This window comes from Girardinichthys multiradiatus, chromosome 1 (assembly GCF_021462225.1).
Source record: "Girardinichthys multiradiatus isolate DD_20200921_A chromosome 1, DD_fGirMul_XY1, whole genome shotgun sequence".
Taxonomy (NCBI): domain Eukaryota; kingdom Metazoa; phylum Chordata; class Actinopteri; order Cyprinodontiformes; family Goodeidae; genus Girardinichthys; species Girardinichthys multiradiatus.
This window is the reverse complement of record NC_061794.1, coordinates 18,726,377-18,742,621: the sequence shown is the minus strand read 5'-3', so window position 1 is coordinate 18,742,621 and position 16,245 is coordinate 18,726,377. Positions and strand designations below refer to the sequence as shown.

Here is a 16,245-nt window from a genome sequence, read left to right as displayed (position 1 = left end):
CCCCTGATCCAGACACCATGGTCCTGTTGCCGCTAGATTTGGTAGATTAAAGTTGAAGTTTAAACAAAGAGGAGAAGCTTGTTAGAAAAGCTGTCAGTAGACAGTCTGTTCCCTGCAGAGTGAACACCTTGCTGCACAGCAGCAGCTTCTTCTGATATATTTCAGTCCTAAAAAGGAGAAAATGCAAGATAGATGCTTGTTATGTGTTTATGTCCTTAGATTTAGAATGTTGAGAGTTATGTTGGACTGAAAATCTGAGGAAAGAACTCAGCTGCGACAGAAACTCTCAATAACAAATTATTTTATCATTTGATTAATTCACAAATTTTTTGATTAAACAATTATTCTGAAGAAATATTTTTCCTCCCAAAAAAGTTTTTTTTTAATGAAAAACGTATGCACTGAAAAGGCAGCCAATAATCAGTCAAATGTGCACAAAAGACGGGAAAATGTAGCAGACAGACAACCTACCTAACCTCAAAGGGGATTCTGCAGCTTTAAAAAAAAAACTGACACTACATTTATTTCTGGCAGCTGCCTCGGTACAACTCTTTAGCTGCTCCTGCATGTCACCTTCATAACAAAATTTTGAGAAACTTTTACAACCTAGCTCATTGGGGAATAATCAGAAACTTTATTCTCCATGTTCTCCATGTTTTCAAATAGTAGCTCAAAGTCGACCAATGACTGGAGCCAAACTTGGCTGATGTAAACCCACACACACACAATCACACACACACACCCACACACACACACACACTCACTCACAGTGACACACGTACTGCTGCAGACCACTGGAAGAGGACTCACAGATGGCAATTTAGAGAAAAACAGTTGTAACTTGTAAAGAACTGGAAGATAAAAAATACGAAATGTGCCAACTACAAAAATTAATGTCAACGATTGATTATCATCAACATGGCCAGTTTTGTTGAAGAACCTACCCTACTTTCAACCTCTACTTTCAATGGACAAAACAGGATTTAGGTTATGTGTCAGCCTTTTGAAAAACTTTGATACAGGGTAGGAAATTTTAAATTAAAAAAGACAACAAAATTGTTTATACAGTTAGGCTAATTTGGTTAACAGTATTTATAAGAGTTGTCAAAGATGATTAAAGAAATTTCACCACCATATGTTCTGGAGTTCAGTTCACTAAATTATTACATTGTTCTAAGCTGCTGAATGTACACACGTGGTGTAACATCACATATCCCCATTAATAATTAACCGCTCATGGCAGAAAGGCTTCTTCCATTACAATGTTATGAATTATTTTTATTCTTGGATGTAGCAGCTTTTTTGACCATTTCACCAACATTTTACGCCCTAATAAAGTCAAAGAATTGACAGCACACCACTTATCCCTGAAAGATATGAAACTCTGCTGCTTCCTATGTAATTATCAATCTTGCAAGTAGAAATTGAATTGCAGGTTTGGGCACAAATAGGGTTATTATGTGATTAAGTCATATTCCCTATACAACAGCAGGACAAAAAACAAAATGTTTATGTAAAAGCTGTATTATGTAATATAGATTATCTGGATCAGATTAAAAATCCTAGATATGAATATGTCTGCTTTTCTACTTACTAAACAAATAAATAAAAAAGTAATGAAAAGGTTTGATTTGAATATATCTTTTTATGTGCAATACTTATTGATAAAAACAGGCAGGTCTTATGTTTGTATTGAAAGATTTACAAAATAAAAAACAAGATGTGTGCAAAAAAAACGTGCATTTTCAATTGCGGTAAACCCACAATTTAAAAATATGTATTCTCACTCTTATCTAGTGGTGTCTGTAGCAACTCCAAACAACCTAGTTCACATGGCAATCATTTCTTCTGCAGGGAATAGTTCCAATAATAAATGTTCCCTTTGGGAACATGTGGTGCTTTCCGTAAAGGGAATTTTTAGAATGAGAGCGCCAGAAAACAATACTTTTATCTATAATATGTATAATGAAAGAGAATTTAGTTTTTAATTGGGCTCATTTATGTTTGACATCGGCATAACTAGAATAGCTAGATGTTTTAGTCTCAAAATTAAATGTCATACCTGTAGTTCACAGGCCAGCGCACCATCCACATCCGGTGATAGGACAGCGAGGTGACAGAGAAGCAGGTGACCAGTGTTAGCGTGTAAAATGTGGAGACAAACACCTTGCACAAACCCTCATTCCACTCGTAGTTGGAGTGCTGCCTCCGCAGTGTTATCACACAGTACATGGTGACAGGGATGGCCATGTTGAGAATGTGTGTCCCTGCCAGGGTGCAGATAAGGAACTCCAGTGGTTTCCACTTTTTCTGCTTGGCGCTGACGCTAAGGATGCTCCAAGTGTTGGCCAGGATGGACACACCCGAGCAGACCAGCCAAGCCAGCGTGTTGGCATTGATGACGTCATCTTTCACGGTGGTCATCTCATCCACCATGTTGGTGCGGGGCAGGGCGCAGCCTGGAGGGCCGGGAGGAGCCGTCAACGAGAGCAGGTACACGTAAGGAGAAGGAGGTGGTGGCAATGGGCAGGAGGGGACCCAGTGCGTCGGGCGAGGCAAGCATCCTATCTGGGTGGGCGTGTACACTCCATGGGTTGACCGCACCCAAATGTTGTGGTTGTGGAGCGACACAGTGGGATGTAAGAGGAGAGGGATGGCAGAGCTGAGCCAGTTCTTCTACATGCATTAACCTGGAAAAACACAGGAGGAGAAACATAGATCAGATTCAGACTGGTACAACATCTGTAAACTGAGCAATGACTCCTCCAAATACATAATACTCATCATCAGTACATTCATATTCCAGCTATTTACCTGTCACTGTGTCACTTATTTATTTAAAGTGAACAATGCAGAACAGAAAAACAAACAAAACAGAACCTGCAAAAATCCAATAAAATGAAAAATACATTTTGATTCAGAGGGCTCATGAAACCACTTATACATAAAAACTAAGCCTGCACAGTGTAGCAAATCATAATCGTCATTACAATATCAAAGTACACTTTGTATGCAATATTCTGTAGGCTTTTATCTTCAGTCACAACCTGGGTGCCAGTTGGATAGACTCTCATTATCCTTAATGACCATACCTTATATAGATTTTATTGTCTAAAATGGTAAAGCTCAGTATAAGGATATGGTGATGATGGAAAACAGAAGAAGAAAGAAGAAAATATGGGTTCATCACAACTGATGTTGTCAATGCAATATTTAACAATAATCTCCCAAATATTGTGAAGCTCTAATAAAACATATACACCACAATACAAAGAAAAATAAATGTACAACCAGCTACAGCCAATTTTAAATCTCATAAAAATGCAGTAATATTCACCCAAATCAGTTTAACTGTGGCACCCAAATCTTTTTTCTCTTGAAGCACCTCTTACTTGCCGCAGGGTAAAAATTAAAATCAATCAGCTAAGTTTCTTTTTTTTTTAAATAGAAATATCCTGGTGTATATCCAGTATGTCTACCAGAAGAAATGGATGACATATTCAATGTGTTATCTACATGTTATGATCAATTATACCTAAAGAAAGTCGGCAAAAGCTCTGTCATGTTTTTTTGTCTAAGGACTATGTTTTTACAAAGGGAATTTGTTATTAAAACTAAATCTTTCACTGTAAAAAAAATCATGATATGATAGTTTTGCAGGTCCCAATTCATTTATTTAATTGGCAACATGGGAGCTGTGGTTGATGTGGTTTCAAATTAACAATCCAGTTTGTAATGTAGAATTTATTTCAAAACAAGCTAAACCAACAGATTCAAATTAACATTATTAATTACTAATTACCTTTATTTTTAAGAGTTGACATAAACTAAACACAAGTCCTTTAAGGATTGTGGTAACTTATAAATTACAAGTAACCAAGTAAAATAATTTACTTCTTTCTTAACTAGATACTGATGTAAAAACCCATTTGCAATAATGTATAAGGGTACACATATTTTTAAGTACAGGCGTGAAATAAGAGAAATCAAATCACGTGTCTTATTCTTATTTATCTTGTAAAAATTCTTAAAAGTAATGGCCCCATTTGCTGCCTGAAAGGCATCATTTATTTGCTGTTTAATTGACTTTTGAGTCCTACCTTTATCAATGATGTTGTTTTCAGTTCCTCAATGAAATACTGAAATAGTTTGATTACATAACACTAATGGTAACCAGCTTCAAATACGCAAAATGTATTTTTTTATGTAAAATACTCTACCATACTTATCCAATTCTAATATCAAAGAAAGAATAGCATAGTTCATGGCAGAAAGCAAAACCATAAAAAGAACAATACTCTCTGGTTTGGTGTACTCTAATGCATTACCCTCGTGCAGTTGTTCTGAAACAATTTATCACCATTTCAGTACATTTTCTAAATATCACTATACTGACTGAAATTCTAAAACATTGGTGCAAGAAAAGCAAATTTCACCATTTAACCACACCTGTTGTTATTTCCAGATCCAGGATCTGACTTCAGAAGAAAATGGAACCTGGCATAAGCATCCATCAGCACTTTCTACTGGTTCACTGCAGTTCCCCATCAGTTATTACTGGGAGTTCTTGAATGTTTCCCCACTGCACCTTGGTAGTTTCTGTCTAAGGCAAAGGTAAGTGTGTTTGAGCAACTTATTTTTTAGACTCTTTGTGTTTATCTACAACACATTTAATTTGTTTTTATTTCTTTTTTAAATAATTGACATCTAAACATCATGGCCCTGCTGGCCAGTGCTGACATGCTTTAGTACACTTGCAGTCAGACTAAACAACAGTATATGTTTGGTTGTGCATGTTTGAATATTAGTTTAAATTAAGTTAGCCATTTTGGAACAACTATGTACCATATTATATATTTTTGTGAGCATATAAGCAATGTATTATCCAAAATACATGTAAATACAAATAAGTATATTAATTCTTTTATGAGAACAATATATTTTCTGTATTTATAGTACTATAGTATTGTTATTCTTCATGAACAAGTTTAAAACATAATGTATGTTGCTGCAGGATTAATATGAGTTCATATGTTACGTTCATGGATAATAAGTCTCATATGTTTACTTAAATCAGTGAGAACTGATAATGTATCCACTTCATTGAGATAGTGGTCTCTTAAGTACCTGGGTGTTCGCCTGAACAATCAACTGAACTGGAATCAAAACACTGATGCTTTTCATTGAAAGGGTCAGAGCAGACAATACTTGCTGAGGAGAATGAGGTATTTTGGAGTGCAGGGGTGCACCAGAAGAATTTCTTTAGTGGAATCAGCCATGTTATGGCAATATTTGCTGGAACCAAAGCTTAAAAGCAGCTGAGAGGAAACAAGTGGATAAGCTCATCAGGAAGGCCACCTCTGTCTTTGGATGCTGCCTTGACCCAGTGCAGGTGGTGGAAGATAGGAGAACTCTAGCAAAAATGACACTCTTGGAACTTTTGGAATATGTTTCCACCACAAACATGACACCACTACAGCGCTGGAGAGCTACTTCAGTGAAAGGCTGCTGCATCCTAAATGCAGAAAGGAGGTCGTTCCTCCCAGCAGCTGTTAAACTGTATAAGCTAGTTACATTCCAGCTTTTCTTGCACAGGTTTCCTTATTATAAGTAAATAGTGTGTTTTTTGCAAAAATATACAGAGTACAATTTGTACGTTTCTAAATTATTTAATGTTTTACATTATCGTAATGCACAAATACATGTATTATATTATAAATCTGTTTTTGATAGCTATATTTTTATTACCATGTATACTTAACATTACTGTACAGTTTCTAGATTACTTGCTTTTTTTATGTGTTACTTGAATATTATACACTTGAATTTCCACACTGGGGAACAAATAAAGGATTATTCTATTCCATTCTATTCTATTCTTGAAGCAGTACCTAATTTCTCAGGGAAGCATCTTTACTACCTGAATTTATTGTCAAGGATTGAGGAAGATAAAGGAAGAGAGGTAGGAGGAATCCTAAGAGGTAGAAGCTCAGTTCTTGAAACAAGCAACTAATTATCAAAGATTTTATCAATCAACATTCACTGATCACATCCTCAAAAGACTGGAAATGACATCCATTGTGCACACAAACATTGTGATACAGACATTACCAAAAGAACGTAGCAAAATATAATTTGTAGAAGATTTTTTCAGCCTACCACAACACATCTCATGGCACTCATCACAAGAGGAAATCGCTGGTTTCCCCACAGTGACGAGAAAAATGCCTGGCACAGCTGGAGGCTGTTGTCACATCCATTTCCTGTCTTTTGGCTTGTCTAAACACTGACATGCTGAAGGCAGGACCCCTGAGAAGGACTGATGAAAATGGCAACAACTGTGTCACCAGCATCCTGATAATTTTCCACTGATCTAATTTTTTCTCGTTTCTTAAAGCAGGACTACATGTAAGAAAATGATCTCGGTCTCAATTATCTTCGTTCTCCGGAGGAAAGCATAACCACAAGAAACAGGTGATAGATTTATTTTTCTAAGTAATATAACACAAAACAAAAAAAGGAATGCAGCAGGTTCTTTGATAGATTTACAGTAGCAGATAACAACATTATCCTAATTTTCACATCAAAGCATATGAGCCTTACCTATATTGGATTCTTATGAAACTAAAAAATGTCTTTAAACTACTTATCAAAATCAGCCTTTTGTTCCTTGATCAGCTAAGCAGATACTGAAAAATCTGATTTTTTTCAATTAAAACTAAAAACAACACTAAAAACCTTTCTATTCATTAATTTAGGTTTTTTTAGTTGAACCAGTTGTGTCACAAAACAAGCATTGCCTTCTATATAGGCCACCAAGCTACCCGTTAACTTGCATTCCCAGTGATTGGACCGTTTTGCTAAAAACAAAGAACAATAAAAAGCTTTGAAAATATTAAAACAAAGAAAAAAAAAATAATCACACACAAAATGAATAAGCAACAAATCAGTCTGTAAATGCATCAAAAGCAGTACATTTTGATCCAGTTTAATTTGAATTTAGCAAAAAAAAACAAATCAGAGAAAGGTTAAGGACAGATGTGATGAAAAATGGGGACAATCGTATAATTCTTTCTTTTACTGTTGAGATCAAATCAAACTGTACTGCATTTATTTATTTCATGGTAAATGTCCGTACCATTTAATTGCTGAATTAAAACAAAGTTTATACAGACTGGTTACCAAACCGAATCATCCAAAATCAGAATCAGCAGGTCATGCCTCAATGAAATCAATAAATCGGTGTCATCAAAACAAGAGCCAATATAGTTGCTGCTGCAGCTATAAAGCAGAACTTTACAGAACCACATTTTACCTAGAAAAGGAAGAAGCAGCACACATTGAATCCACAGCCTTCGAAAACACTCTGGGATATGAAAAGAATGATTCACGGCTTTGATTTGGGAATCTCCAGGTGGTTGGGATGGACTGTGCAACAGAAGGGAGCTGAATCAAACAATAAGTGCTAAAGCAAGCGTCAAAACATGACCCAAATAAACCCACATCTCTTTCTCCAACAGATCCCATATGGGAAATATAATAAATCGGTTTTATTTGCTTTGAAGATACGGAGAGAGATGCAGAGAAGTCCAAAGCAGTAAGACAGGGAGTAAAAGAAATAATTGAGATGGAGCTCCTAATGCAGAGAACACAAAAGAGATCCGACAAAGAAGGGTTTGTGACTAGGCTGAAACCAAATATTTACATTCACTGTATTTAAAAAAAAACACACAGAAAACCTTTCTTTTCTCTCTGTCTGACATGAAATCAGACTACTTGCTTCCTGTTTAAGGTCAGTTAGGATTACCAAAATCATTTATATTAGCTAAATGCAAGAATGAAAGAGAATTTATTAGACAATTCTTAATTATTTTCTTCCAAGTCAGGAATTTATATACAGCAAGATAACTATGACTTTAAACAACAGGAAAGCAGGAAACAGGAAATGACGCTTAAATGGCTTTCTAATCGTCATATAAGTTAATTCCAGCTAAATGGAGGCAACATTGTCGACTTATTTAAAGGCAATGACTAAAACCCACTGCTTCCTTGTGTGACATCATTAAAAAAATAAAAATTACACCATCCAAGATGAAGACAGGTTATCTGTCCCAGAGATGAATGTGCTTTGGTGCAAAATGTGTGTTTCAGTCCCAGAACAAAAGCAAAAGACCTTTTTTTGTGAAGCCGTCTAAGGCTAATTAGAGAGTGTCATTATCCATAGTGAAAGGTGTCCTGAAACAACGTGGGCTGAAATGCTGCTCACAGAAGAACAAACTATTACTCTGAAAGCAAAGCTTAAAAAGCTATGTTAGTTTGCACTCAAAGAAATGTCCTGTCATCTATGAGACTAAAGCTGAAGTGTTTTTCCTTAAAGCCATCATCAGATTTGAAGAAAAAAAGCGAGAAGCTTGCCAGGAATGAGCCAAAATTCCAGCAAACTATTGTGAGAATCTTATTTATACAGTTTAAAAGGCAAGTGTACTAAATACTAAGTAGATGTATGTAAACTTCTGAGTTTGAAGAAAACAAACAAATATCTAAAACATTGTCTCCCATTATTCTGGGATCTAGCAAAGAACAATACTTTTGATTATTGCAACTGACCTACAACAGGAAAGGTTTTGGCTGAATTAATGTCACACAGTGGAGGGGTTGACTTGAGTTAAGCACCTCGGAAAGTATGACTAAATTTGTTTCGGTCCATGCTTACTTGTCGACATGTCGGGACATTTACTAGATGCAGCTTTCCACAACACTGGAAGTATTATTGCTTACATGAGTTCTGTTTAGTTTCTCTGACCTCAAATGGAACACAGCCAGATATAAATAATGACTGAGCTGGTATGCCTTTGTTTATTCATACATGCACGTGCAGGTTAACTGAAGCTACTTGTGTTACAGACTGAACTTTACAATTCAATTTTAGAAATATGTTTTTAACTTTAATTTAAAATCCAATTACAAAGGGACTTTTCAATAGTAAATAAGGATTTCATAAGAGACTGTGACAGGTTAATACTTAATGAGCAGTAGAAAGCTCTTCAAGCAACCCTATTTTGTGGAGCAAAGGCAGGTTTCTGCCTTGTTAAAACAATTGTTTATTATCCCATAGAAATCATTGTTTAATAAGCAATGGTAGTTTAAAGGTTTACATTAAACGCAAACCCAAATTGAAGCTCTTTTGATATGGCAGAGGTCCACTTTTGTCTTAACTCTTCCCAAGAGCTCAGATTCATCTAAGTATAATGTTTACAGACACTGAACAGATAATAACATAAAAGAAAGATTATATCCTCCCTAAAAAGAAGGGAAAACAAATTTTAAAACCTCTCTTCCAGGGTGACTCACACAGCTCAAGAGGTACAAAAGTAGCTTTAAATTTAAAAGGAAGACTTTATTCTGAGACCTGATTTGGTTATCTCTGAATGCGTACAATTGGTATTTTAATGGCTGGAGATACGGTTTAATTAAAAAAGAGTCCAGTGAAGAGCCTGAAATGCTATGTACTGCAGGAATAATTTATAGCTTTCCAGTTTTCTAAGTCTGCTGCTAAGTCGTCATCTAGACCACAAGTTCAAATAAACTCTTGCTAATTCCACTCGCCTGAAGCTGAGTCCAAGAAACACAAATACAAGCAACAATATTTAGAAAAACAGCAGATCAACTGAAGACCAAAGATTGTGTCAGAATTCAGTTTAAAGCAGGACACCGAATATGAATGGTTGTGTCCCACCACAAATTCAGCCAGAAGATCTTCTTAATTATTAAACTCTCTAAACCCAAAACTAGGAAGAATTTCAACATTTACTCTACATAGTTTTGTAAAAAGATGAGTATGAGGAAAGTCTGGTCTAAATCACAAGAAAAGTTTAACACAAGAAACTACTGTTTACTGTTTGCAACCAAGACTGAAGCCCCAGCTGGGACTGCACACCATGCCACATATCAATAAAGCCCCATAGGATTAGAGATGCACTGGGAAATCTGCCGTGAATGAAATCAGACCATTTTCTTTGATTGGTGCTAATTGGTCACTGGACAGTCAGAAACTTGAAAATCCAATCTTTTTCCAATAAATGAATGCAACATGCTAAGCGCTACAAGGTGATGCAAACAAAAGCAACTATCTTTATATTTTCTATGAAATGTCAAGACACGTCTGCTATTCATGCAGGCTGCAAAAGATGGAAAGAGCAAGACCTTCAGCAGATGACATAAAGGCTGAATTGAGAACAGCAAAATTGCTCTGTAACTTTCTGTTGTGGAACATGGTGTATGTGAAAATGTTGGACACCTTTTTAAGTTCAAAGAATCAAAGAATCTACATTCTGAACAATACACCAAAGACTTTGCTGTTTTAGTTACCAATGACCATTGACCCTTTTACATTGGCCCTTCAGCGAACCTGCGTGTACAGGAGAAGGGAGCAGGCAGAGAGCAGCTGTCCTTAATCAGACTGCCTGCATTGGGTCAAATGGGAGGAAGACCCCAGCTGAATATGCTGAGCACAAATATCCAATATCCAACCTAAAATAACTTCACCGTAGTCAAAAGTTTGTGCTTTTGTGATTTAAAGTCATTGCCCTCGTTATTGCCATGGCCGGTGGAAAAGGGGCACAAGACTACCAACAAGGGCATATTTTCCATAAAGATTTATCAATTTATATGAATAATGCCAGGTCCCATTCTGATTTATTAACAACACAGCTAGTAATCCAGATGCAGCCAGCATAATTTTATACACTGTGAAAACCTCATTCAAAAGAGACTTAACCTCAACATCATCAACATGTTTTCACACAAGTAGCAGAACTGGTTCTCTTAGGAGTATTAGAGGTAGAACAAGAGCAGCAGTGGTAGTAGTTGCTGCACAGGTCTTTTCTAACCACTTTACCGACGGGCTGCCTAACTACAGAAGAGCTAACAGTTCGATCGCCCACAATCCCACAGGTATTCAAGCCAAATCTGTCCTTTACACAAGGGAAATCAGCACTGACAATTCTGCACACACACACACACACACACACACACACACTGTGGAGACTTTCTCTCTCTGACACCAAGACACTGAATGTTAAATGAGTGGCACAGATTGGAAAACAGAAATGGGTCATGCATTTTAATAATAATTCATTTTACATGTTAGGTAACTTACAGCAAGTGTCAACTTGAAAATTAGTGCTTGAACGTGAAGCCAGGGTTAATATTTCTACCTGATGAAATTCACTTGTTTGTCATGAAAAATGTTTTTTACAAATAAGAATTATACAGTTTAGAATTTTTTCTTCCAGGAATAATCAGAAATACCCCTTATGGTTACCTGTTATTTGCGGTATCAGACTGGTTTATCTCAATACATACTATCCCCTAAACTTCACACATAGCTTATATAGTGTCTCTTAGAGCATATGAAATGTTTTTACCCATCCAATAAGATAAACTATTTATTATGAAACCTGAAATCATTTGTGCAAAATATATAATCTATGAATCACTACAGAGATCACATTATCCGGAGGTAACATAAACTTGTTTTAAGTATGATATAAGGGACCTGATTGGTGCATCTAGAACATTTTCCCTCCCTGAGAGATGAAGGCTCATTCAGCCACATCATTTCAGGACTCCACTAGAAGTCTGAAGGAAAGACAACCAATATGTTTCCAGCAAACAGTTTCATTCCTTTAAGGTGTGGTAGTTCCTCGACTGGATTTAAATATTTAAAATTTGGAGGCCAGGTCAACACCTCAAGCTTGTGCTCTTAAAACCATTCCTAAAACACGTTTTTTGTAGGTTGCATTATCTGCCATCAAGGACTACCATTTTAATGAAACGCACTATATAATCCTCCACAATGCTCATATAGGTCATATCTACTAAAGTAATCTCCACATGGATGAAAGGACCCAAAGTTTCACAGCAGAGCCATTGCCCAAAGAATCACGCTCTACTGGTCTGACTTCTTCCCACAGTGATTCCTTGTGATACTATATGTGTTCCCCAGGTAAATGATGAACATGTACCCAGACATCCAAGTGGTGTAAGAGAAAATGTGATTCATCAGGCCAAACCTTCTTCCATTGCTTTGTGATCCAAACGAGATGCTCAAATGTCCATAGATGGCATTTTCAGGAAGGACAGGGTTCAGCATGTGTTCCTTGAACTGGCCTGTGCATCCCGATAAACAATATAATGCAGTACACTCTTTTGACACCTTTCTATCTGAAACACCATTAACTTCTTTACCAGGTTCTTTGTTAGATTTTACTTCATAGCATTGCTACAAATGCCATAGCATCTAAATCAGAAAAGTCTGGATTTGTAAAAGGCGACTCCAAAACCTTTTAACTTTTTTCACCTTTTGATTGACTTGCTGGTGTGCTTCAGGTCTTAGTCCTGCTACACAACTTGAGTGCCCTTGAACTTAAGACCACAAACATTCTTCCTCAGATTTTTTTTGGTGAAGAGCAGAATTCACAGTTCCATCAGTTACAGCAAGATGTCCAGGTTCTAAACGAGGAAAGCAGCCCCCAGACCTTCACACTACCTCCCCCATGTTTAAATGTCAGCATGATGTTCTTTTTAAGAAAAGTTAGTTTTACACCAGAGGTAACAGGACACACACCTTTGAAAATGTTCCACTTTTGTCTCATCGGTGCACAAAATTTTGACCCAAAGGTCTTCATCAAGATTTTTTGGGCGAATCTGCAGCAGGCCTTTGTGCTGTTTTTGGTCAAATCTACAAACTACTGGAGATTCCGATGATGTTGCTGAAATGTATAAAAACTAGAATCCAAAAAAGAAACTATGCTTTTTGATGCCAATGGCATGGAGAAATTGTGGAGTGCTTCTCCATGCATGAACATCTTAAATTTGCCCGCCAAGTCAAAGACTTTTTAAACCTTCAAAGAAGGAGCTTGAAAAAAAGCTTTAAGATTCCTGTTTGTGTATCTGGTGATTATAAAACTGAGACTTGCTGCTTGTGTCCCCAGCTCTGTAGAATCTGAGCATAGATTCTCCAAGAAGAAACAAATCTGTCTCTATTTACATTGACATAGTTCGTTCCCTCAAATGCCGAGGAAGAGACGGCACTGAGGCCATGGCTCCGCAAGCCAACCAGCTGTTGACTGAGTGCAATCGCTGTGTGCCATCCAGCCCATAAACCCACTGGACTCTGGACTTAAAGAACGCAACAGTCATCTCACAGTAAGAGGGCAAAGATAAATTAGTACTACCCCATTTGACTGGTATTCATTGAACAATACTTGATAGATTGAAAGTTGTTTGGCTAATGATTCCTGTTAATCAGGTGGTGCCCTGATTTGTTAGTTTGACTAAAAAGAAAATATTTTATTAACAAATATTTCTGTTAAAAATTATTAATTATAATTAATAGTCGCTGCAAGCCAAACACTGTTGCCAATCATTGTTTTGACACCAAACTCTCCCAAAGAAGACAATTTTTGCCCTGTCTCACTTTTTTTGTTGAATCAGTAATACTAACCCTAACTGAGATAAGTTAGGACTGCTATGTTTTTGGTGTTGTTCTCAGTTCTTTTGTGTCCTCCATGATGAGTCGTTAAAGCACTCTTGGACTAAATTTGATAAACTGGCTACTCCTGGAAAGGTTCACCATAATGGATAATGGCTCTCACAGCAGTCCCACAGTCTTCTAAATGTGTTTGTAACCAAACCAGACCAGAATGATAGGTGTTAATGATTTTGTTATCTTGTCTGTTCTTGCATTTCTTTAGATCAAGGTATGATTGAGATATTTTAGTCTACTTAATGTTGTCAGAAAGGTTCTATTAAATTAACTTCTCTATTTTGCAGTTTTGGCAGTGATCCGGTCTCAGTGTTGCTAGTGAAATTAAAGTCAGCTTTCAAAAGAAATTAGGCCAATCACAGTTCAGTCATGATTTTACAAAGGGGACAATTATATTTTCACACAGAGCCACGTCGGTATTTTCTTCCCCTCAATAAATAGACTCATTACTAGAAAAACACTGTATTTTGTATTACCTTACCTTCTCTGATATAACGATTTGTTTGGAAATCTAAAACATTTAAGTGTGACAAAAAAAGCAAAAACATAATAAATCTGTAAGGGGGCAAATAGTTTTTCAAAGCACTGTATAGTGGACATTAAGTAGCTTGCTTAAATACAAAATGAACCATTTCTGGGAGCAAACAAAATCATTTATGATCATAATGCCTTTGCCTCTAAGATCCACACCATTTACATCAGGGAGTCCTTGTGAAAACAGCAACAGAGGGAAAATGTGCCTTTATTCTTCTGCACACAAACTTATCTCTTAACATGAGTCATATTATGGATGTGGATAAAAGGAACAAACACTTATTTTTTAGTTCTTTATCTCACATTTTAATCATCTTAGAAACAGAGAGGATGAGATAAAATTGTGGCCAGACAAATACTGGCAGGCATGAAGATGGATTTATCTACTAAAACAAAGGATAAAATAGTATCTGAAGAAGATCGGACTGGTAATTAAAGTGGCACTTTATCATTTGGTCTTGGTGATATCTATACCACGTCAGCTAAGACTTGGTCAGTGTGTCAGGTGGCAATCTTTACATCTCCCATCTTTAAACAGTAAAGCTTTTATAAATACCCACTGTCAAGTCGGATGCATAAGGGTTTCGTTGGCCAGGCAACCACACATCTATAGAGCTGTCAGAGAGGAAAAGAATATGCTCCAAGGGGCAATACTGTTTCCCCAGAGTCCAGGCTCAGTAGGACAGGTGACATAACAGGTGATTTACTCTGAGACTATAGTCAGCAAAAATACATTAAAAAGCAGTCAGAATTGTTTCCAGCACAAGGGCTGATGTTAAATTCATCGTAATTATTCACCCCTATCATAAAACTACCTAATGTTTGCTTACATATGATGTTTATTTCTCTTTAAATATCAATTTAAGATTAAATACAATTTGAGATTTACCTAATTTATTTTAATAACTGGATAAAGGACATTGCGCACAGAAAAGAAAATAACTTAAATATAGACTGAATTAAAATTAACACATAACCACAAAGGAGTATCTATTCCAGAAAACCACTTACTAGAAGTATTCTTAGGCAGATTGGGGATACCATTTCATACAGACCCTGATTGCTAACAGCATGGATGGGGGATGAAAATCAATACACTAGAGAATTTATTTCCAATGGAGACAAAAAGGAAGTGATCTTTGAGAGAACATTTACATTTGCCATTGATCATGACAGGGTTAATTCTGTTTTTCTAAAAACAGAATAAAACCTGAATTGACTGTGTGGACTAGTTGGGTTGGGACACTTTTAGTAGGGATTTTACCAAGAATACTGCAGTGACTCATTGAACAGTGCCAACAGTGAAACACGAGAGATGGTATTGTGCTGAGGTGGAGTAGCATTGGAGTGTACTTGTAGATGACATTTACAGATGCACAATACATTCAAGTTTGTCCAAACAAACAAGTCAGTCATCCAGTGTAAAGAAATTTGTCAGAAGAGGAAGAACAAGCAGAAGGTAAAAGTGAAAACTGCAAATAACCAACAGGACATTGTCTATTGATTTGCAAAGGTATTCTGAAGCTTCAAAGTTGCCATTGGCACATTCATATTTTCTCCTAATGGAAGTAGGAGGTGATCGTATTTGTAACTGAGAAGGTGAAAAGAAATATGCTAAACCATTTGTAAAAGTTTAACACCTTTGTCAATATAGAAATATTTCCATTGATGTCACTTAAATAATTTACTAAATCTACATAGCAAAAGGCCCAATCTAAATCTAAAGGATTTGTGGTAAATTTCTGATCTCCAGTTTTTGTAAAGCTTTAACTTGCTGAAATTAATTACAATTTGCTTCAATTTCTCTTTAAAAATTAGAATCAACAGCATTCAAAATATTTTTTCCAGTCTAATCCCAAACTACTCTAAAATTGATTGGAAGAAGTGAAAACAAAAGCAGAAAATGCGACGAAAAGCATGCAATGTATGGCATCACTCAGGCCTCAGACAGCTGGGATCTATGATCACTGGCTGCTGTACAGACATGGTCAGTGGACTGACTGGGAAAACCTCAAAATTCTGCTTTATTTTTTTACCTCTATGAGGTGCAAAGGCTCCTTCTTCAAATAAAAACAGAAGTATTTTATGGAAGTAAAATAGTCTAATTAGAATCAAAAAAATTTTAGAGATTGAATTTATAACACTGAATTTTTATCCTGTGC

The 16,245-nt window shown here is 36.3% G+C and overlaps 1 protein-coding gene across 1 annotated transcript in view; it reads right to left on the bottom strand.

Moving 5' to 3' along the window:
• The window catches only part of LOC124871255 (probable G-protein coupled receptor 153), a 49,985-nt gene that overhangs the window by 20,256 nt on the left and 13,484 nt on the right, over positions 1-16,245 (bottom strand). The window contains exon 2 of the mRNA XM_047370424.1: positions 2,063-2,690. Within this exon, the coding sequence (XP_047226380.1) occupies positions 2,063-2,436 (374 nt within the window). The 5' untranslated portion in view covers positions 2,437-2,690. The remainder of the gene's footprint in view (positions 1-2,062; positions 2,691-16,245) is intronic.